Raw genomic sequence first — 23,269 nt, 5'->3', positions numbered from 1 at the left:
CGCCAGTGAGGTTCCCCACTGTCTGCGATTTGGGGGGCGTGTCATAAACAGATAGTTAAGGGTTAATGTCTCTTTTACCTGTAAAGGGTTAACAAACAGGGAACCAAACACATGACAGGGGGACCAATCAGGAGACAAGATACTTTCAAATCTGGGTGTGTTTTTTGGGTTTTGCTTTGTTCTCTCTGGGTCCTGGAAGGGACTAGACGGGCAACCAGTTTTCTTGCCAATCTCCCTGCTACAGTCTTTTATAGTGAGTAATTTAGTAAGAAAGGCAGTTATAGTCTTTTGATTGTTTCTGTATTTGCAAACGTGGAGTTTGCTGGAAGTATTTTAAATTGTATTTCTGTTGGAGGGGGCTTTTTCTCCAGTCTCTAGAAGCTGACAGACCCTGTAATATTCCATCTTCATTTACAGTGATTTTCTTTATTCTTTTTTTTCTTTTATTAAAAGTTTTGCTTTTAAGACCTGTCTGATTTTTCCCCTTGTTGAGGCTCAAGGGAATTGAGTCTGTACTTAACAGGGAAGGAGAAGGGAGGGGGAGAGAAAGGGGGGGAACCCACCTGATTTCTCTGTGTTGTGATTTAAGTTTGAATCATGATGATCTCCTAGTATACCCAGGGCGGGAAAGATCTGGGAGGAAAGAAGGAGAAGGGGGAATCCCTTTGTTTAGATTCACGGAGCTTGAATCTGTATCTCTCTCCAGGAGCCCAGGGAGGGAACACCTGGAGGGGAAGGCTGGGAAAGGCAACGGTGAGGAAAGGGCTTTACTTTCCTTGTGTTAAGATCCAGGGGGTCTGGGTCTTGGGGGTCCCCAGGGAAGGTTTTGGGGGGACCAGAGTGTACCAGGCATGGGAATTCCTGATTGGTGGCAGCTTATCAGATCTAAGCTGGTAATGAAGCTTAGGGGAATTCATGCTAGTACCCATATTTTGGACGCTAAGGTTCAGAATTGGGAATTATATTATGACACTGTCATTGAGTAAAATATATCACTACTTCTTCTTGCCTACCTTCAGATGGTGCAAAAGACTAGTTGGTGGAGATTTGTCAAATGGGTTTGGGGAAGGGTGGATAAAAATCAATGATTTTTTTTAAAATATAAAAAAAATTGGATTTTTAACATTTAAATCCAATTTTTTTATAAAATGCTTTTTGAGGAAAAAACCTATCTAAAGATAGTTTTAATTAAGGTACATGATCGCTCAAAGATGTCTCATACTATAGAATTAGAATTTATAATCCCTATTCCCTGATGAGATAATATATTCATTTAATGTTTAAGAAAAGTTTTGTAAATGAGTTTCAATAGTTCATGGATTAGGGACCCAGACGCTTCTGTATAGATTATTTAGGTTAATCTTTCTATTGACCCAATGGGGCTCAGTCTAGAAGATACCATCAGAGATGGCTAGTTTTGCAGTTCTCAAACTGTGGATTTGTGTCCCCAGAGATAACATGCAAAAATGTTTTTAAATAAATAAATAATATATAGAGGTGAGAAATAACAGACCTCGACCCTATTGTCTCTCTGCAAATTTGTGTACACAGAGTCAATCACTTACCTCTCTCTAAAAATGAAAAGTTTCAAAAAGCTCAATGAACAGAAGATTGTTGGGGACAGACTAGATCTGGACAAGGGGAAGAAGTCTGGAGATAAATGTGAAAAGGGAGGGACAGGCAGTAGAAACAAAAGTGTAACTGTTTGAGCAGCAAAAACAACAAGGCTGCCCCTCTGCCTAGGAGCCAGAGGGACATGCCGGCCGCTTCCCAGGAGTTTTGTGGATCTGGTCATGGAGCCTGCGTGCACTGCTGCGACAGCAACCGGACTTTTAACAGCCTGGTCAGCAGTACTGACTGGAGCCACCAGGGTCCCTCTTTGACTGGGTGTTCTGGTTGAAAACTGGACACCTAGCTTCAAGATGCAATGCTCAGGTAGACACACATGCACTTGCTCTGATTATGAAAACAGCAACCCTGTCTGAGATTCTAGTTACAAGCCTGAGCCGCTGCCCATGCTGCCATGGCCACAATGGTAATTTAGTGCACTATCTTGTGCAGAGCTAGCACATGATGTATATCTACCCAAACTGGAAATTACACCTACCACCTGCAGTGCAGACTGACCCACGGTGGCCATGGCAATGCAGTGGAAACAGACCATCAATTCCAGTCATCAGTTGCAGACCCAGGCTGCAGAAGGGAGTAGAGTCGCAGGTTAACAGCAGATTCTGAGAGCAGGCAGAGACAATCTGGAACAGGATGGTGTGATCCTGCTGCATTACTCGCACAATGTAGCAGATGTCTGAAACTTGAGTCTGTCTGGCTTTCCATGGCTAATCTGCAAGTGGGAAATGGGGGAAACTCCACCTTGTGCCAGGAGCTGCGAGCCCTGACCAGGCTTCCCGTAGGGTAAGGTTTTCTCTCTGAGACTCAGCGTTTTCACTTGTCTCCATGTATATTAAAAGGAGTACTAGGGAGGAAACTAAGCACCAACCAGCACCCCATAATCGTACAGTAGTGTGTAAGTGTTGTTATGCCTCTGAAATGGTGCCAACAGTATGCAGGTGTGTAGGCAATCATCATAGGCATGGCTAGCTGGAGAGACAAGTGTGAAAGAAGTCTCCGAAAGGGTACCAGCTGCATGGTGGCACCCAACAAACCCCAATTCTACATATATAAACCAATCACAAAGAGAAGCTGGCACTTGGAGTGTATGTGGTGGGGCAGGGAAGTAAGGAGAACAAGAACAATAATGAAAAAGCTAGGGCAACTTAAGGAAAAAAGCTGTCATATGCTGTTTGCTTTGTGAGGCTGTGCTGGGACTTGGGAGGGGATTGGATGCCTGGGTTACCAGGATGCGGTTTGTGATAGAGAGGAACCTAGAGGGTAGAGAGTCTAGGCTCTAGGGCCAATACTGGGGCCTCTTTACCTTGTCCTGCTGAAACTGAGGCCTCCTCATTCTCCAGCTGAAGAGAGGTCACCTGGCTGCCTGTGCAGCAGACTCCATGGGGGTCCCATGTGATATGGGGGAGCATCTGCAGACAATTGTCTGTTACCTGTAAACAGTTCAGTGGTGAGCTGGAAGGACAAGGCTGCAGACACTAGTGTCATGCAAAATCTGTGTCCTCCTGATACGCCTCCTGATCATTTTTTGGAAGCAATGGCACAGAAGACAGTTGTGAAGCTGATTTTAAGTTCCCCGACCCTATACCAACCAGCTGCCGTGGTCGGGCACCATGATGCTAGCACTGAGAGTTAGTATCCAGCTTAAGGAAGAATTTCATTCTCTAGGGCAGCATCTTTTACCATGATGAAATTCAAACAACTATTTTAAAGTGCATGAAAAGAAAATGACGTATGAAAAGAATAAAGAAATTTGTTTCAAAAAGACAGTTTTAAACAGTAATCCACATGTGGTGGAAACAGAACAGCCAAAAACAAAGCTACGTTATCAGCAAGCGACCTGTGACACACACTGGCTCTTTAAGGAATGCCTAGGGAGGAGGCTTTCAGAGCAGAGTACATGTGGTGATGTCATTGTGTTGGTGCATGGGAACCAGGAAATAGGAGTGGAGGAACCATTTGTACTGTGCAAGCAGAGTAAGCAGCTAAATGAATTTACAGCTGATCGTAACGGAAACATATATTTAATTTACAGTCTGATTTCGGTTTGTAGCTCTGAAGAGGTTATTCGTTACAAAGGTAAGCGTAAATTAAATATGATTTAAACAGATTGACAATATCCCTTCAGGAAAAAAACACTGTTGAAATCTAAGAAACGCAGATGTTTGAATACAGAAAAAAGGGTTGCCTCCATTGAAGGGAGCATACAAAAGAAATAAGAACTAGACAATTAAAAGGACCCTGCAGAGTTAAAATCATATTTTAAAAATATTCCTTCGTGTTATTAAAAACTTCTGATTATTCAAATTTAAACCTTTAAAAACTAATTTATTTTTCACTGGTCTTATTTTGTTTACTTTTTAGGTTTTTCTCAAATGAGTCAATTTCACTTTATACAGTCTGTCTTTAGTTCTGATGTACTAGCACAATCTTGGAAAGTTTGGGGAACAGACATTATAGGGGGAACCTTTATATCCAAAATAACAAATTAATTTTACTGCACTGATTTCTTTTAAAAAAGGGGATGTTTCTCTTACTATTGTTTTTATGTAAAACTTTAAAAAACAAAAACAACCCCTCCCCCCACAATATCTGTGGTTTGGGTTTAAATTGACCTGGCCACATCTCTTAAAGTAATTCTTATAGCTCATGGAGAATGATAATTTGACTGACCATAGTGAATGGCAGGATTATCTGCCTGTTTGGTGTTTATTATCAGGAATATTTTGGAGTTAGTGAGATATTATTACATCAAAGTGACATTTAAAGGTATTACAATTTTTTTTTTCCTTTTGGAGCAGAAAAACTGCCTGTGTTTACCAGTTTTAGAAAACCTTAACTTCAGTCCTGCTCCATGTTTAGAAATAAAAATAATGCAGTTCATCAGTTTCAGTATTGTCTGGAGACTTGAGCTTAATGAATATTGCAAGTAATTTTCTCTCTGTTGAAAACTTGGGCATCTGCTGTGCATTTCTATCACTGAATCCCTGCCCACAAGTAAAGCCCAGCAATTGTATACCATTCCCTCATTCCAAAAATACAGAAATATTCCAACTTTCTCTCCATGTTATTCCCCACTTTCATGGTATGAAATTGCCACACCATCCGAGGCATCCCGCAACACTCCCAAGATTTCAAATGCACCACAGGCTTTTACACTTAATACCTTTTAGCTATGCCAGTTTGTACATGTGCCACAGAATTTTCAAGTTTGTTCATTTTCTGTAGTCCCAAAGTCCTCTTTTTTTAATGAAGTCTAGTTTGCTGTCGCAGGTCATAGGAAGGAGCAGCATGGTCCGGTGAATAGGCTACCAAATTAAAAGAGTCATAAGATCTGGTTCCATTTCTGGCTCTTCTACTAGCTTTCTCTGTACTGGGAATATCATCTCTCTTCTGTGCCTGTTTCCCCATCTCTAAGATGAGGCTAATGATATTTAACTTTGTAAATTGCTTTGGTGGGTGAACAACCCTATAGAAGAATTAAGTATTTTGTTGCCACATAATAAAATATAGAAAAAATTAAAATATAATAAAGTTACAGTAGGCCACACCTCCACTGAGAGACTGGAGTAAATAAATCATGATGCAGGAGTACAATAGTTAACTTTGTTCTGATTGGTTAAATATATTGTAACAAATATCAGGCAGTAACACAGCAAACATGGGCCCCACTAAGTCTGCTTAAATGAAATAGCCTTTGTTTGCATAATAGAATAGTATAAATAATAATATTGTTTGTAGGTTTACATTTGGGTATTACATTCTGGTCACTGTGGGATGTCCTTCTGAAGAAGGGAGGGGTTGCTGAGTACAGGATACACTAAGAAGCTGTAGTTTCATTGCTGTTCATTGCTATCTGTTCAGTGACTCTGTCAGTACTGTCCTTGAGCTATTCATTGATATCTGGGATTGTATATGCTGAAGGGCATAGAAAACAGAAACTTGGCATCTCAGTTGTGGTATTTGCTAGTCTTTTCACCACATTATCAAAGGTAAGAGAACCCATGGCCTTTTGATTGGTCAGGAGAAAGCAAAGGTCAGCCTACAGACTCTCCCTCAGGAGAGTTAGGAATTAGCAAAAGAAGAAAATAAAATTGTTCTCTTGCTTTTTTCAGACCAAATTTTGCTTGGCTCTTGTGTAGGAAGTAGGAATGTACAAAGAGCTTTCCCCACTTGCACTCCCACATAAAGATCAGGAACAACTGCCGTCCCTGAGTGCAGGGACCACTCCTTCTCAGCTTCTCTGTGGGACTGTGACTTCGTTCTTCTCCCACAATTTCCACGCTAACATGAAGATCTAGGCAGCTGTGTAGAAAGGAGAATGGTGAACCATACTTAAGGGCTGTGCATTGTCCACACTTCCTAGGCACCGTGGGAAGTTGTGGGAGAGATTTTATCTATTGAGAACCAATTATTCCCAGAACTCTCAAGCAAAATTTGTAGCTATGTCCACACTGCCGTATGGTAAGGAGTATGTCTTACTGGGACAACTAAGCACTTAATTTTCATATCTTGTAGAAACTGTAACATTAAGCCAGCAAATTCCTGTTAAAGCATTTTCATTAGTGTGTCAAAAAGCATGAAGAAGATTTAATATTTTGATGGCTGAACAAGGATTACTTTATTCAGGTTTTTAATTAAAACTTAATTTTGGTTTTCCAAAGGGATCCTTTCTTCAGTGCCAACAAAACTGAGAAATTTAACTATATTCAAAATTCATCGCTGGTCACACACAGCCGACAGACTTGGCTGAAGGAGGGAAGACGATGCCGTTGGACCAACTGCAGAAGATAATCCATAACCCGGTAATTCCCCATCGTGTAAACAGCTTCTCCCTGAAAACACTGGGCAGCTTTATCCGAAGGGACTTTGCTCTTACATGTCAACTAGTCAGAACTGTGTGCTGTTTGTGTGGTGATAGGAATATTGAGAAATCTCCAAATGTCTCATGCACATGAGAGTAACACCTGCTGCTTTCAGTACAGTTCTTGTTAATAGGGGTAAGGGACTTGGAGCTGTGTGTAGCTTCAAAGTTAAAGTACAGTATTTCCAAAAAGGAGAGAGCAATCATAAATTTGGAGTATCACAAGTCTTACCGTCGTGCTGCATCAGCATTTCCCCATCTCAATGGAAATATGAGACTTAATCAGGTGGAGCACTTAGCCGTACCTTTTGGATAGGAGACAGAGTTGGGCTTTTTGGCATGCAGAACAACTACATACATCTTCCCCATTCTTCTTCATAATTTCCATATTATTTTTTGGGGCGGAACCCAGCATTGTGTTATTCTTTATTATTTTGTAGTTCTAGGTTTGTGTGGGTTTCATGACCTTGTTCTTGCAGAAGCTATATTAGTGTATTAGTTTGATTTTGGTTATGTAAAGGAGGAAGTTGAATGGGAAGCTATTTTTAAACTTAACTATGAAGGGAATAGCACCCTCCAATAAAAATACATACGAGTCTATATTACAGGCGAAGCTGATAGCACTGCCTATTATGAAGGTTGCCTGACACTTCTCAGTAGAAGACATTGTCTTCGGTTGAAACAACAAGGAGTCCTTGTGGCACCTTAGAGACTAACACATTTATTTGTGCATAAGCTTTTGTGGGCTAGAACACACAAAAGCTTATGCTCAAATAAATGTGTTAGTCTCTAAGGTGCCACAAGGACTCCTCGTTGTTTTTGCTGATACAGACTAACACAGATACCATTCTGAAACTTGTCTTCTTTGCTTATAGCTTTGTCATACGTTGACTGGGATAAAATTTTCCTTGCTAAATGTCTAACTCAGCTTGAAGTTTTCTAGAAAATTTCAGCCAAAATGGTTCAGTTGTTTCCATGAATGAGGCTAGTGAAAAAGTGTTATTTTGCCCATGTTAAAAGATTCTGGTGACCTTTTCTTTCAGGCAGGCCATTCATCCGCTTTTAAGCCAGACAGTCCTGATTTTGGAAAAGTTTGTCCCTGTCCTGTACCAGACATATTTTTGTCCAGTATCATCATGCATACAAGGGCATATAGGCGGGAGCAGGCCCACGCTGTTGCAGAAGTACTGGAATGTTTAAAGCAGCAAAGAATCCTGTGGCACCTTATAGACTAACAGACATTTTGGAGCATGAGCTTTCGTGGGTGAATACCCACTTCCTCAGATGCATGTAGTGGAAATTTCCAGGGGCAGGTATATATATATATGCTAGCAAGCAAGCTAGAGATAGCGAGGTCAGTTCAATCAGGGAGGATGAGGCCCTGTTCTAGAAGTTGAGGTGTGAAAACCAAGAGAGGAGAAACTGTTTCTGTAGTTGGCAAACCATTCACAGTCTTTGTTCAATCCTGAGCTGATGGTGTCAAATTTGCAGATGAACTGAAGCTCAGCAGTTTCTCTTTGAAGTCTGGTCCTGAAGTTTTTTTGCTGCAGGATGGCCACATTAAGGTCTGCTATAGTATGGCCAGGGAGGTTGAAGTGCTCTCCTACAGGTTTTTGTATATTGCCATTCCTAATGTCTGATTTGTGTTCATTTATCCTTTTCCGTAGAGACTGTCCAGTTTGGCCGATGTACATAGCAGAGGGGCATTGCTGACATATGATGGCGTATATTACATTGATGGATGTGCAGTGAATGAACCAGTGATGGTGTGGCTGATCTGGTTAGGTCCTGTGATGGTGTCACTGGTGTAGATATGTGGGCAGAGTTGGCATCGAGGTTTGTTGCACGGATTGGTTCCTGAGCTAGATTTCCTATGGTGCGGTGTGCAGTTACTGGTGAGAATATGTTTCAGGTTGGCAGGTTGTCCGTGGGCAAGGACTGGCCTGCCACCCAAGGCCTGTGAAAGTGTGGGATCATTGTCCAGGATGGGTTGTAGATCCTTGATGATGCGTTGGAGGGGTTTTAGCTGGGGGCTGTATGTGATGGCCAGTGGAGTCCTGTTGGTTTCTTTCTTGGGTTTGTCTTGCAGTAGGAGGCTTCTGGGTACACGTCTGGCTCTGTTGATCTGTTTCCTGTCTTTGTCTGAGGGGTTAGAGCAGATGCAGACCAACACCTACAAAATCTCCACCAAGCATTCTCAAAACTACAATACCCACATGAGGAAATAAGGAAACAGATCAACAGAGCCAGACGTGTACCCAGAAGCCTCCTACTGCAAGACAAACCCAAGAAAGAAACCAACAGGACTCCACTGGCCATCACATACAGCCCCCAGCTAAAACCCCTCCAACGCATCATCAAGGATCTACAACCCATCCTGGACAATGATCCCACACTTTCACAGGCCTTGGATGGCAGGCCAGTCCTTACCCACAGACAACCTGCCAACCTGAAACATATTCTCACCAGTAACTGCACACCGCACCATAATAACTCTAGCTCAGGAACCAATCCATGCAACAAACCTCAATGCCAACTTTGCCCACATATCTACACCAGCGACACCATCACAGGACATAACCAGATCAGCCACACCATCACTGGTTCATTCACTGCACATCCACCAATGTAATATACGCCATCGTATGCCAGCAATGCCCCTCTGCTATGTACATCGGCCAAACTGGACAGTCTCTACGGAAAAGGATACATGGACACAAATCAGACATTAGGAATGGCAATATACAAAAACCTGTAGGAGAGCACTTCAACCTCCCTGGCCACACTGTAGCAGACCTTAAGGTGGCCATCCTGCAGCAAAAAAACTTCAGGACCAGACTTCAAAGAGAAACTGCTGAGCTTCAGTTCATCTGCAAATTTGACACCATCAGCTCAGGATTGAACAAAGACTGTGAATGGCTTGCCAACTACAGAAACAGTTTCTCCTCTCTTGGTTTTCACACCTCAACTGCTAGAACAGGGCCTCATCCTCCCTGATTGAACTGACCTCGCTATCTCTAGCTTGCTTGCTAGCATATATATACCTGCCCCTGGAAATTTCCACTACATGCATCTGAGGAAGTGGGTATTCACCCACGAAAGCTCATGCTCCAAAACGTCTGTTAGTCTATAAGGTGCCACAGGATTCTTTGCTGCTTTTACAGATCCAGACAAACACGGCTACCCCTCTGATACTGGAATGTTTGGTATTCGAGGATGTGTCAGTGGCCGTTCTGTTTTCTTTGGAAGTCCATACTTTGGAGCACGAACTTGAAATTTGGCGAGGGGTAGAGGGATAGCTTTTGTGTAATGGATGTGCCTTTTGCCTTCCCCATGAAAATCTGCTCAATTTTGGCCAAGTTGTGAGTCTTTGAAAAATCTCAGATTGAACGTGCTCAATAGCCTTCTTACATATTAACAGCTACATTTCCAGAAATTTCTGTCCGTACGGTGCATGCTCCAGTCCAGGGCTGAGCTGGACTTTACTTGCAGTTGTGGCTATGGGCTATGAACTGAGTACATGAACTGAGAGCAAGGAGCCTGTCTCTCCTGTGCTCTCAATGACCCTCCTGCTGGCCCCAGGCAGAATAGAGGAGGAAGCTGCATAATTCAAGACAAGGACAAGATCTGGACCTGTGGAGGGGCAGAGAGAATAGATTGAGACAAGAAACCAGAAGGAGTCAGGACAGAAATTGGGACTGGAAGTTGATGAAGAGGAGCAGGAAACTGGGAATGGGGGGGAGGGGTGACCTTGGACTGTTTGAGTAGGGATAATGGGACTTGGGAGGGGACTGGGAACCAGTAGGTATGGGAGGGGGAGACCCAGATCAGATAAGCAGCTGGGGGTAGAGACTGGAAGTGGAAATCATTGGGAAGCAGGGAAAGATGCAGAGGAGGGACAGATCTGATGAAGGGACAATGTGGTGGAGAATTGGGATAGTTTAGACAAGACTGGGACAGGGAGCCGTGTGTGTGACTTTGAGATGTACTTGTGCCTGGCCAACCAAGCAATCCAGATAGCTGTATATCTGTGACTTGTTCTCTTTGTTATTACCACTTCTCTAATTAATGTCATCTACCAACTTTATCAGTGATTCTATGTTTTCTTCCAGATCATTGATAAAAATGTTAAATAGTATAGGGCCAAGAACCAATTCTTTTGGAACCCCACTAGAAACACACCCACTTGATAATTCCCCATTTACAGCTACATTTTGAGACCTATCTCTTAGCCAATTTTTAATTTTTAGTGTATACCATATTAATTGTATATTGTTCTATTTTTTTAATCATGTCATGCAATACCAAGTCAAATGGTATTACAGAAGTCTAATTATATTACATCAACACTATTACCTTTTATCAACCAAACTTGCAATCCAATAATAAAAAATAAATAAATTAGTTGACAGGATCTACTTTCCATAAACCCATGTTGATTGTCATTAATTATATAACCTTCCTTAGTTCCATATTAACTGCCCCTTTATCATGCCCAGGATGGATGTCAGGCTGAGAGGCCTATAATTATCTGCTTTATCCTGTTTACCCTTTTAAAAAATTGGCACAGCATTAGCTTTTTATCCAATTTTCTGGAACTTTCATAGTGTGCTAAGACTAGCAGTCCAGTGAGCTCCTCATCTGGCTCTTTTAAAATTCTTGTGTCAAATTATCTGGACCTGCTGTTTTAAAAATGTCTGATTTTAGTAAAAAGAACAGGAGTACTTGTGGCACCTTAGAGACTAACAAATTTATTTGAGCATAAGCTTTCGTGGGCTACAGCCCACTTCTTCGGATGCATGGAATGGAACATATATTGAGGAGTTATATATACACGTACAGAGAGCATGAAAAGGTGGGAGTTGCCCTACCAACTCTAAGAGGCCAATTAAGTAAGGGGGGAAAAAAAAACAACTTTTGAAGTGATAATAAAGATAGCCCAGTACAGACAGTTTGATAAGAAGTGTGAGAATAGTTACAAGGGGAGATAGATTCAATGTTTGTAATGGCTCAGCCATTCCCAGTCCCTGTTTAAACCTAAGGTGATTGTATCTAGTTTGCATATCAATTCCAGCTCGCAGTTTCTCCTTGGAGTCTGTTTTTGAAGTTTTTCTGTTGCAAAATTGCCACCCGCAGGTCTGTCATTGAATGACCAGAAAGGTTAAAGTGTTCTCCTACTGGTTTTTGAGTGTGATGATTCCTGATGTCAGACTTGTGTCCATTAATTCGTTTGCGTACAGACTGTCCGGTTTGCTCAAATAAATTTGTTAGTCTCTAAGGTGCCACAAGTACTCCTGGTCTTTTTGCGGATACAGACTAACACTGCTGCTACTCTGAAACCTGACTTTTAGTAGCTACTATTTAACACCCTCCTGAGATACTAATAGAATGGAAAGTGTTAGCATATGAAATGACTACATCATAAAAACGGCCCTACTGAATCAGATCAAAGGTCCATGTAGCCCAGTATCCTGTCTTCCGACAGTGGCCAGTGCCAGGTGCTCCAGAGGGAATGAACAGAACAGGTAATCATCAAGTGATCTATCCCCTGTTGCTCATTCCCAGCTTCTGGCAAACAGAGGCTAGGGACACCATTCCTACTCATCCTGGCTAATAGCCATTGATGGACCTATCCTCCATGAATGTATCTAGTTCTTTTTTGGAACCTGTTATGGTCTTGGCCTTCACAACATCCTCTGGCAAGGAGTTCCACAGGTTGACTATGCGTTGCATGAAGAAATACTTCCTTTTATTTGTTTTAAACCTGCTGCCTATTAATTTCATTTGGTGACTGCTAGTTCTTTTTATGAGAAGTAGTAGACAACACTTCCTCATCTACTTTCTCTACACCAGTCCTGATTTTATAGATCTCAATCATATCTCCCCTTAGCCGTCTCTTTTCCAAGCTGAAAAATCCCAGTCTTATTAATCTCTCTTCATTTGGAAGCTGTTCCATACCCCTAATCATTTTTATTGCATCATTTGTTTTTTTCCCAAATACAGAACAAAAATGTTTATTTAACCCTTCTGCCATTTTTTGCATTATTACTGATAATTTTACCATTTCCATTTAGTAATGGACTAATACGATCATCATAATTCTTTTTGTTCTTAATGTACTTAAAAAAAACCTTTTTTTAAAAATTGTCCTTAACTCTGCAGGCCATATATTTTTCCGTGTCTCTTTGCTTCCCTTATCAATTTCTAGATTGTTTTATATCCATTACTATCAACTTTCCCTTTCTTACATTTCTTACTTTTTTATTGTATTTTTTATAGTTGCCTTCACTCCCCCTTTAAACCACAGTGTTTTTTTAGCCAGTTTGGCCATCTTTCTTGTTATGTTATTTAGAAAATCTTGCTCTCCAAATCATTAGATAAAACTAGAAATTTTGCTATATTGGTTTTGTTTTCTTTGTTCTTTTTTACCTAAACATCCCCAAATGTTATTTTAAATATATTATATTTTCTCCTCCTTCTCATAGGTTATTCCATACACTGGGACAATCCTTAGTGGTCTTCTTCCTGGAGAACTAGTTGTAATACAGGGAAGTGTTCCCGATGATTCCGACAGGTAATGTCTAAAGCCATCTGACTTTTAAGAGGTTATATTGTGAATGAGCCTTTGAGGAGGCATGCTGATCAAAACCCAACTAAACGGCTTTTCATAGCTTGCTGGTTACACATCCATTGGAAATGTGTTAATTTTTCTATCATAAACTTGGGACATTATAAACCTGATCCTGCTTCTGTCAGTGGAGAGGCTCATTACTGTAATGGACATGGATCAGATCCCAAGTTGTGTGACTGAAAATGACTGAAATCTTTGAAAACAAACCCACAGCCTCAGTAACAAACATTTTTCAGTTTTGAAAAAGTAATTAATATGTTTCAAAGTCACAATACTTAAATCTTTAATTTATATTTAAAAACTGAGAACTGCCACCATAGACTAGGGTGACCAGACAGCACGCATGAAAAACTGGGATGGGGGTGGGGGTTAATAGGAGCCTATATAAGAAAAAGACCCCAAAATTGGGACATCTGGTCACCCTACCATAGACACTTGTAAAATATGTTGATTTATAAAATGCTCTGAATATGTACAGTAGTGTCACACAATGCTGAATTTGTGTGTGTTAATAGGAAGCTAAGGAGTAAATAAAGCTTTCAAGGTGAAATTTAAAGAGAGTAACTCACCCCTCACCTTGCTCCCTGCACTCTGCCCACTTTTTTTGTCTTGCCGGTTGGCTCCCTTTGTTTCCTCTTCCTTTTGATCATATTCAGCTTCTTATTATCCAGAAACCTTTTTTCTCTAAGGGCAGTATCTGAAATAATACAAGTGTTGTCACTTGGAAAAATCAGACTTCAAATAGGGGTAGGATGCATGATCTAGTGGCTAAGGTCTAGGATAGGGAATTGAGATCTAGGTTCTATTACCTGTTCTTCCACAAGTTTCCGATGTGAATTTGGTCATTTAACTTATTTTCCCATCTTTAAAATGGAAATGGGGATTATTTAGGGGGGTAATCAGGATTAATTTATTAAAATGTATGAAGTGCTCAGATGTTATGGTGATTAGCACCTGAGAAATGCTTATAAATTATTCTAGTTCTCAGTAATAGATTAAGGGGAAGATTTTTGAGAACACATGAGAGTAAGGCACCCATCTCCTGTTGATTTTCAGGGGAGCTAGGAGCATAACCGCCCATTGTGCCTTTAAAAATCTTCCCAATTTTGGTTAGTCATAAATTAGTATTATGTATGTATCACTTCAGTTTTTTACTTCTAATTGTTTTGTAATCACCATAACTGGGTTTAATGCAAAGTTTTTGTATTAACAACCAAAATGTAATTAGATATTTGAAACTGTAGAGAGAATACTTGTGGATGAGCTGAACTGAATGTGTGTTTTAATTTGTGGTCAGGTTCCAGGTAGACTTCCAATGTGGCAGTAGCACAAAACCTCGTGCTGATGTGGCCTTTCACTTCAATCCCCGCTTCAAAAGATCGGGCTCCATAATCTGTAACACTCTGGAAAAAGAAAGATGGGGTTGGGAGGAGATCACTTATCAGATGCCTTTTCAAAAAGGGAAGCCATTTAAGATTGTCTTTATGGTTTTGAAGGATAAATTCCAGGTGAGTTCCTAAGGAAGGTGAATATTTAGCCACTTGTCATGCCATTAATGCAAACTAATTTGGAAGCTTCAGTGTCAGTATTGTTTACTGCTAGGTAAACTTTGATTACAAACAGAAACTATAGGGTTTCCCTGAAAGAGGAGCACTGTTGAGTAATGCAGGCTTTTACTTTTATATACTTGTACCTGGAAAGTTGTGTGTTGAGGGAGCAAATATCTTCCTGATTATACTAGCTGTTACACAACCCCTCCCTTTCCCATGTGTAAAAGGGCTTCTCCTGAACACAGCAGCCTTCCTGCACACAGAAGAGTGCTGGACAATGCTCTCTGGATCAGAGGAAGCATTAAAGAGAAACAAATATTTGTTCAGCTCTGTCTGATTGAGATAAGATGGGTGTGGCTCTAAATAAGTTTATAGTCCATATGTCATCAAATGGTGATGTGCTGAGAGAATCAAAATATGATGAGAGGTTTTGATATTGCATCTAAGTACAAATGTGCAGTAAATGTATCTTTATAGAATGCCATTAAATATTCCACACTATTGTAAAGAAACACAACTGGCAAGTATTTCTGTTTCTCTACCAAACCCCATGAACCATGATGTACTTTAACCTTGTTCTGGAGGAGGAAGAAAACAATATCTCTGTCTCTAGCTGTTTAATTCCTGGTTAGTCCATCTAGTCTTCTCTTGGATTATATCTCCAGGGCTTTTCAGAGTGGCTGGAGTACAGCTCTCTCCACAGTACTCGAGGACTGTGTTGTAGTTCTTGAGTTAAGGAAACAGATGACCATATTCATTTCAAGTAACACTAGTGAGGTTGTGTGGTAGGGTCATTTTGGTGTGGAGCTAATGGAAAAGGGGAAGTGTTTGTATGTGGGTGGGGAGAAGGGACTATTTAAACATAACATATTAAGAAAAAGAAATGAACTCAAGGTAAACCAACAAAATCAACCCCCAAAACAGTCAATAGACTTCATGCAAGTTAACCATGATTATCATATTACCCACAATGTTCACTATTTGAATTTCAAAATGTGAAGGAAAAGAAAATGAATTTAAATCTAAATTCTTTGTCAAAGGCATGTTCCAAAGCAAGAAGCTAAAACAAAACACGACTGAGTAAAATTGAGAGGAAACATAAAGGTTTAGTAGTGATCTTATGTTGAGTATATAAATACTATTTAAGATATCAGTACATTTCTGCCTTTTTCTGCCTCTCTAGGTGTCTGTAAATGAAAAACATTTGCTGCTGTACAACCACAGAATTAACCTGGAAAGAATAGATACACTCGGGATATATGGGAAAATACAGATTCAGACTATACAGTTTATTTCTAATAATGTAAGTGGCTGAATTGGATAGCTAATTTTGGGTTGCTTTTCCTTATGTCTTTCTACTTCACATTATGCTGTACTGAAGTAAGATATCAATAGTGAAAACGAAGTAACACAGAAGTAAAATCTATATGAACTTCAATATAGAAGTGCAGTAATGTCTCTTGACATATCCAGTATAATAATTTCTTCCCCTATTCATCCCCCCAAAATATTATCTGAATGTCTTGTTCCTTAAATGTCAGATAACCAGGGTTATACTGTACAACTCTGAGTCTTAACTAGAGCAACAGCTAGTCATTCCTCTGCTCAGTGTCAGAATGTCTGTTTTTCTATTTTGGATTTGAACATTCTGTGTTGGGGAGGGAAGCCCAGCCTACACACTTACATCACAGTTAATATGAAAAACAGATTGTATTAGGGTGATCAGATGTCCCGATTTTATAGGAACAGTCCTGATACTTGGGACTTTACCTTTATATAGTTGCCTATTACCTCCCACCCCCCTGTCCTGATTTTTCACACTTGCTGTCTGGTCATTCTAGATTGCATGCAGCAATAGGCATGTGTAATTTACCCCCCTTAGAGATTAAGACCAGAACTTTCAGCTGCTTGTACTTCAGAATGATCCCTGGAGCATCTTTCCCAAAATAATCTATTTCCAAACACTTGCACTAAGACAGAGCTAGAACTCTTTACAGAGTGTTTACTTACATATGTGACCTTACTTTATCGACCAAAACAACTCTAACTTGGCTGATTAGATGGTGAATGTACCTTTTTGAGTTTTGAGTCACCCTTTGGCTAGGCTGAAATGCTTTGAGATAATATGGAGCAGCACAGTGCTTTCTCCTAATTGATTCAGACAAACTGCCAAATCTGTTGAAGGTGAACCAATGGGAGGGAAAGGCTCAGTCTGTCTCTCTCCTGCACAACCCAGTATAGAAGACAAGATCTGTGTATTACACAGGAGAGACATGCAAAGCCCCACAGACTCTCCAGATATGAAGGGGCAGGTGACGGTCCCCCCGTCCCTCCCTTGCTATTCTGGAGGTGAAGCTCAGCCTCACCTTGCTCCCTGTCCCCTTGCCACGCACCCTGGCGCACCAGTGGCTGGCGGTGCTACAGCCGCACTGCCCAGAGCGCCAGGAAAGGCAGCCGCGCCGCCTAGCTGGAGCCTGCTATGCCACCGCGCAGCACCGGGACAGGCATGGCTCTGCAGCTGCGCTGCCCCAGGAACGCACTGCCCCAGGAACTCGCAGCCCCGCTGCCCAGAGCATTGCGCTGGCGGCGGAGTGAGCTGAGGCTGCAGGGGAGGGGAACTGCAGGGGAGGGGCCGGGGGCCAGCCTCCTGGACCAGGAGCTCAGAGGCCAGGTAGGAAGGTCCCACAGGCCATAGTTTGCCCACCTCTGCACTAGACAGTCTTTTGAATAACTTTTAACCATAGTCACGGGATTTCCATAGTAGTCTAAAGCCACACATTTTTGTGTACAGTTCTAACAAATTTAGTTTAGAATCAGAATTCTAGTATATGTGAGCAATGAACTCTAAATATCTTTTCTCTGCAGTCTTTACAAGGCTCTCAGCCATCATCTTTAGGAATAACAAAGATAAAGTCAGAAAATGTACGTATGCATATGCTGTGGTTATGTGATCTTCCCATTCTTTGATGTTCTAGTTAACTTAATTTTTTTTTTTTTTGGTAGGGAGAAATGCCTGATGGTTCACAACTTGTAAGTATTGCTTTATATATGTAAATTGCAAATATTAAAACATCTGAATTGGTTTAGCTTCAACTTCCAGCCATTTGAATCATGTTACATCTTTCTCTACTAGATTGGAGGTCCATCATTCAATATTGTGCCTCATGTAGGTGCTTATAGGTTGTAATCAAGTCCTGACCTGAAACTATTTGCAAATTTGACACACACAGTTCTGGCCATTCATAAAATGGCCAGAGGAGTAGGTGTCTCCCATTCCCCCCTTTTTAACATTTAGCCCAGTGGATAAGGGCACTCACCTGGGATGGGGTAGACCCAGGTTTAAACCCCTGCTGTGGAACAGTTCCAGAATGGACTTTTTCAAATCACTGAAAATTCTGAAAAATTTGGTTTGACCCAAACTGACTGTTTTTTATTGAGCTGCCACTGAACCAAAAAATTCAGTTTTGGTGGCATAAGTGGCAGTGTGCACAGCGCTGTGTTGGCAGGAGAGCTTCCCCCACTGACACAGCTACTGCCATTCGCTGAGGTGATTTTAATATGTCGATGGGAGAGCTCTCTCTGTCAGCATAGAGTGGCTACATGAGCGATCTTAATGTGGCACAGCTGTATGGGTACAGCTGTGCCGCTGGAAGCTCGCTAGTGTGGGCATGGCCTGAATTAATGAGTGAAATTTTAATCCTGTGCACAAAAACTTATCTAAAAGGCAGATAAGCTTGCTCAAGTGCAGATTCCCACAACAGCTCCAGCCCTTAAAAGCAAGGAAATATGATTTAAAGGGAATACCTTGCTACGCCCTCCTGAAATCAATCATTGTCAATGGGCTGGTGCCCATCCCAGAGAAGTACCTTCTACTGAAAGAACTGTACACACTACACTTCGTACATTCATCTTAGTTGCACAAATCCTTAATTCTGATATCAGCAATAATAGCCTGTGCCTGGAACATGTCCAGGACCCAGACTGCTGGAGGAATAATAGTATATTAAGGAGTTTCTGTATGTTACGAGGGCTGTAGGCCTAAGGGCTCTGCATGGATAGGAGTTGCAAGATTCTCACCTAATCACGTGCTTCCAGAAGCTGGGGTTTTAATATTCATGTAAAATATCATGAGACTCGTAATAAAATCATGAGAGTTGGCAACACTGCTGGCACTAAAGTCCCTTTCAGTTGAGCCAGAGAAGCCTTTGAAACACTGATTGCAGCTTAGACAAGTTTTTAGCCTGTGAATTTAATACCACTCCTTTGACACGCACACCCTGTACCTGCAGGCTCATCATCTCAGGCAATGATGATGCCCATGTGAAGCCTCAGGGCAGGGGGCTGATTGGAGAATCAGAGGCCTATTGGTACATTTTTCACAACTCCAGGGCTGTAATGTTAACAATAGGCTTGTTCCAGCTCAGTAAACAGCGTAAGTCAGTTCCAGGAAGGGAAACACCCAGTTGCTGCTGGACATATTTCTGAGCTCAGGAAAATGAAACTTACTCTGTTGCACTGTCCAGTGGTAGTCATGACTGCAGAAAACCCCAGGGAAAGTCTCCTGGATGAAGCTGCATGTACCATCTGTCTGGAGTATTTTAAAGACCCATTTGTTATCCAAAAGATTTTAAAAATTAATTATAAATACTAAATAAAAGATCATGGAATGAACATGCCTATTTGCCTTCCCCCCATAACTAGATCATCCCAGTGATGGGTGAAGATAATTTATTAAAAGACATGAAAAATTTGAAGAAGACACAAGTAGACATGTTCAGTTTACTTAAAAAATACAAAAGCAGAGACTGTCAGCAGGGAGGTGTCTGATGGGGGTCATCAGAATGTATGTTTAAAGCCACAGGCTAGAACTCTGAGCATGTTTGCCTTCTCAGGTGGTTCCTTACATTGCCAGACTTAATTCTGCACTTCGTCCTGGACGGACAGTTGCCATCAAAGGAGAAGTGAATAAAAACTCAAACAGGTCAGTAAATTGCAGCGCTCTTACATCCTAGTAGCAGATCAAATTGTAACATGTAATATTGTCATTCATTACTACTGTTTTTAATATCTGAGTTACTCTCTCATAAAGGCTGATTCTTCCCTACTTGCTGCACCTGCCCAGAGGACACAGATCCTCAATCCTACCTCAGGCTGACCATCTGAAGAGATCTGGATGTAGTTGTCTCAGGAGTCTGTCAGCACTGCTCCTGAGTCAGCTTAAAGTTCTACTCTGACAAGTGACTGTTTTTAAAAAAAATTTTTTTTTTACTTAGGAGATCTGCACCCTGTGTCTATTCAGGGCCATAACTGTTCAGTTTAAAACATATGTTGTGTAACATGTTGACAAAACTTATCAACCAACCAAATACAAATGATGGAAAGTACAGTCTTCATGCAGCCCTATTCGATACATGTTCATGATGCTTCAGTTGTGAAAACTTCACCTTCCATGGCAGATTACTTCAGACAGATCCAGGAGCTGATGAAATGCATCACTGATTCAGTGCATCCAATCACCTTAGAAGAGGTCCAGGATTCCCATAATAAATTCCTGGACATTTTCCATACTTATTCCACATGTGTAGCCCTTCTGATCAATGAAGCTTTATTGTATCCTTCTAAGACCATCTGGCAGACTCCATTGACAGCACCACCCACTTGTAAAGCATGCTTATTTAAAAAAAAAAACAAAACAAAAACCCTACATCCCAGCCAGAGATTGAGTTTCTATTCTCTCATCGTTCATCAAACTTGGATAGTGGAAGCAGTTAATAAGTGTGATAGCCAACGCTAAGCTAAATCTGTTTACAGTAAGGACCAGAAGAAGCTCAACCTCTTCGGTTGTAAGAATTGCTCCTCAGCAAACAATCAGGCACTTATGTCAAGCTATGACTATTTGATCTACAATAAATTTAACACCTTTACTGAATATGAGAGACGCATTGTGAGCAATTCAAGACCATCAGCCAGGAAAATTGGCTCTTAGTGAGAACATCATTGCAAGCCTCTGTAGATGGATCATGCAGCAGTATCAGTTGCATTTCCACTGTGATCATGATGCAGCGAGCAACATAGCTCCAGTTGTCAGGCTTCCCTGTGGAGGTACTGTAGATAATACTCTTGAGGACCTTCTTTTGGATCAGTGTTTCTCAAACTGGGGTCGCTGCTTGTGTAGGGAAAGCCCCTGGTGAGCCGGGCCGGTTTGTTTACCTGCCTCGTCCACAGGTCCAGCCGATTGCGGCTCCTGCTGGCCACTGCTTTGGATGGTCACATTGTTTTTTTTGGAGTCTACCAACTACTTCCTTCACACCTTGAAAGACTTGAAGTCTACTCTTAGAACCATTGGAATCTATACGCCTGCAAACAAAAAGTTTAGCTAGTCTCAGACATCAGAGATCTCACCCAGCTCATTTTTCTAGCTTCTGTAATTCACCTAAACTCTCGGCCAAGAGCCCTGGATACTCAAAAAAGACAACTGCTGCTGCCATAGCTACTTCATTCCAGCTACCCTGTCATCCAAGCATCAGTTTTGATTGCTTGGTCAAGAGTCTGAACCACTCACTCCACATAGATTTACAGCAGCATTATTCCATCCTTCTCGCCCCTTTTGGATACCACCTCTCCCAATTTCAATCTGCATGGGAGAACATAGCATCTGACGTATGGGTTCTGGAGGTCTTAACGTTGAAGTTATTCCATCAATGTCATGGCCATCCCTCCCTCCCGCCCTCCTTCCCCATCCCTCTTCAGGGACTCATGTCATGATCAGTTCCTGAGTCAGGAAGTTGCTGCTTTCCTATGCATAGAAGCCATAGAACCAGTTCCACTTCAGCACAGGGGGGAAAGGGTTTTATTTCAAGTACTTTATTGTCCCCAAAAAGAATGGAGGATAAAGGCAGTATTAGCAGAAACAACAGAAATTCAAGATGGTGATCATTGCAGGAATAACTTCCTCTCTAGATTCCAGGGATGGGTTTGCATATCTCAGCCTTCAGGACACATTTCCACATTGTGATTCACCTCTCTTGCAATAGGTTCCTTTGATTTACAGCGTGCTCCCTTCTAGCCTCTCCTGTGCACCCAGGGTATTCTCAAAGGCCCCGGCAGTTGTGGCTGTTCTTCTGTCTCTTAGGCATAACTGTCTTCTCTTATCTCGATGATAGGAATCAGCCCGAGTAGCCAGTCAGGAGGTTCTATTGGCCATACAAATGACAAAGTCCTTGCTTCACATTTATGGCCTCCAGGTTGGTCTCAAAAAGATCATTTTGATCCAGGTTCAACAGATTTCATAGGAGCGTCTCTAAAGGTTGTTACAGCTGGGGACAGGTTTGTGAATCTACAGAATTTTATTGCTAAAATTTCGTCAAGGAACTGTCGTCTTCAGCTGTCGGATCATATGGCAGCATATGTCTTCATGACCCAGCATGCCAAATTACCTCTCCAGTGTTTCCAGGGATGGCTCAGGACAGTCTACAGACCAATAAGCAGTCTCAACAGACAGGTCTCCATTCCTTGTTGGGTTCTGGACTTGCTCAGTTGGTGGAATAACACCTTCAAAGTCTGTGCAGAATTCTCTTCTTTCAAACTCCTCCAACTGCTATCATCATTTCACGCACATCCCTTTTGGGATGGGGAGAGCATATTGGCACTCACATCATCCAGGGCAAATGGTCTTCACAAGAGTGTGTTCTGCCTATTAACATTCTGGAGTTGAGGGAAGTCAGCTTGCTTCCACTTCTGCCACTAATCCAAGCCAAATCCATCAAGATCATGGCAATGTGGCCTGCATGTTCTACATCAATCATCAGGGTGGAGTACACTGCTCCTCACTCTGTGCTGAAGTAATAAAACTCTGCAACTGGTGTGTGGCCACCCAGATATTCTTCTCAGCTTCTTACCTTCTGGGTATATAAAACACCATGACTGACAATCTCAGCAGGCACCTCTCCCAGAATTATGAGTGGGAATTGGATTCATGAGTCCTCAACAGCATATTTCTAACCTGGGGATTTCCAGAAGTGGAACTTCTTGCTGATGCAACCAAAGCAAAGTGAAAGAAGTTTTGCTCAAGAGCGGGTCTTAATCCTCATTCTCCAGGTGCCTTCCTTATTTTATGGACAAAAGGCTTTCTTTATGCTTATCCACCAGTGTTGTTGTTCTTGAAAGTTCTCAACAAGATCAAGCAGGACAAGCACAAGGTCATTTTGACTGCACCAACTTGTCCAAGACAAGTTTGTTATCCTTGTCTCATTTGATTTACTTCTCGCCCACTGTGGCAACTTCCAATCAGTTCCCATCTGTTATTGCAGGATGCTGGTCAGACACTTCATCCCAAGCTGGAAGTTCTTCGGCTCTAGGCATGGCTCCTTGATGGTTCTTGGGGTTAGACACTTCCTGTACAACATGTGCTGTTAAACAGTAGAAAGGAGTCCATGCGACATACTTAACTTCAGAAGGGAAGGAGATATTACCTCTGGTGTACCTGGCTCTTCTTTCCACTGTCCTAGATTACCTGTTGGAATTTTAAAAAAATCAGCTCTTACTAGGAGTTCTGTCATTCATTCATTGGCGATCCCTCGATTAAAGGATGATCTCTAC

The 23,269-nt window shown here is 41.6% G+C and overlaps 1 protein-coding gene across 2 annotated transcripts in view; it reads left to right on the top strand.

The window, feature by feature from the left end:
• The first annotated feature begins 3,573 nt into the window (after nt 1-3,573).
• LGALS8 (galectin 8) overlaps nt 3,574-23,269 on the top strand; it is a 32,115-nt gene continuing 12,419 nt past the window's right edge. Inside the window, exons 1-8 of one of the 2 annotated variants that reach the window (XM_050950448.1) lie at nt 3,574-3,705; nt 6,291-6,431; nt 12,976-13,064; nt 14,419-14,629; nt 15,855-15,974; nt 17,537-17,593; nt 17,675-17,701; nt 19,564-19,652. In XM_050950448.1, coding sequence (XP_050806405.1) covers nt 6,393-6,431; nt 12,976-13,064; nt 14,419-14,629; nt 15,855-15,974; nt 17,537-17,593; nt 17,675-17,701; nt 19,564-19,652 — 632 coding nt within the window. In that variant the 5' untranslated portion in view covers nt 3,574-3,705; nt 6,291-6,392. The remainder of the gene's footprint in view (nt 3,706-6,290; nt 6,432-12,975; nt 13,065-14,418; nt 14,630-15,854; nt 15,975-17,536; nt 17,594-17,674; nt 17,702-19,563; nt 19,653-23,269) is intronic. The other variant, XM_050950449.1, reaches the window with a different exon arrangement.

Source organism: Gopherus flavomarginatus, chromosome 4 (genome assembly GCF_025201925.1).
Source record: "Gopherus flavomarginatus isolate rGopFla2 chromosome 4, rGopFla2.mat.asm, whole genome shotgun sequence".
In the NCBI taxonomy this organism is placed as follows: domain Eukaryota; kingdom Metazoa; phylum Chordata; order Testudines; family Testudinidae; genus Gopherus; species Gopherus flavomarginatus.
The sequence above is the reverse complement of the archived record's forward strand: the minus strand, read 5'-3'. Positions and strand labels throughout refer to the sequence as shown.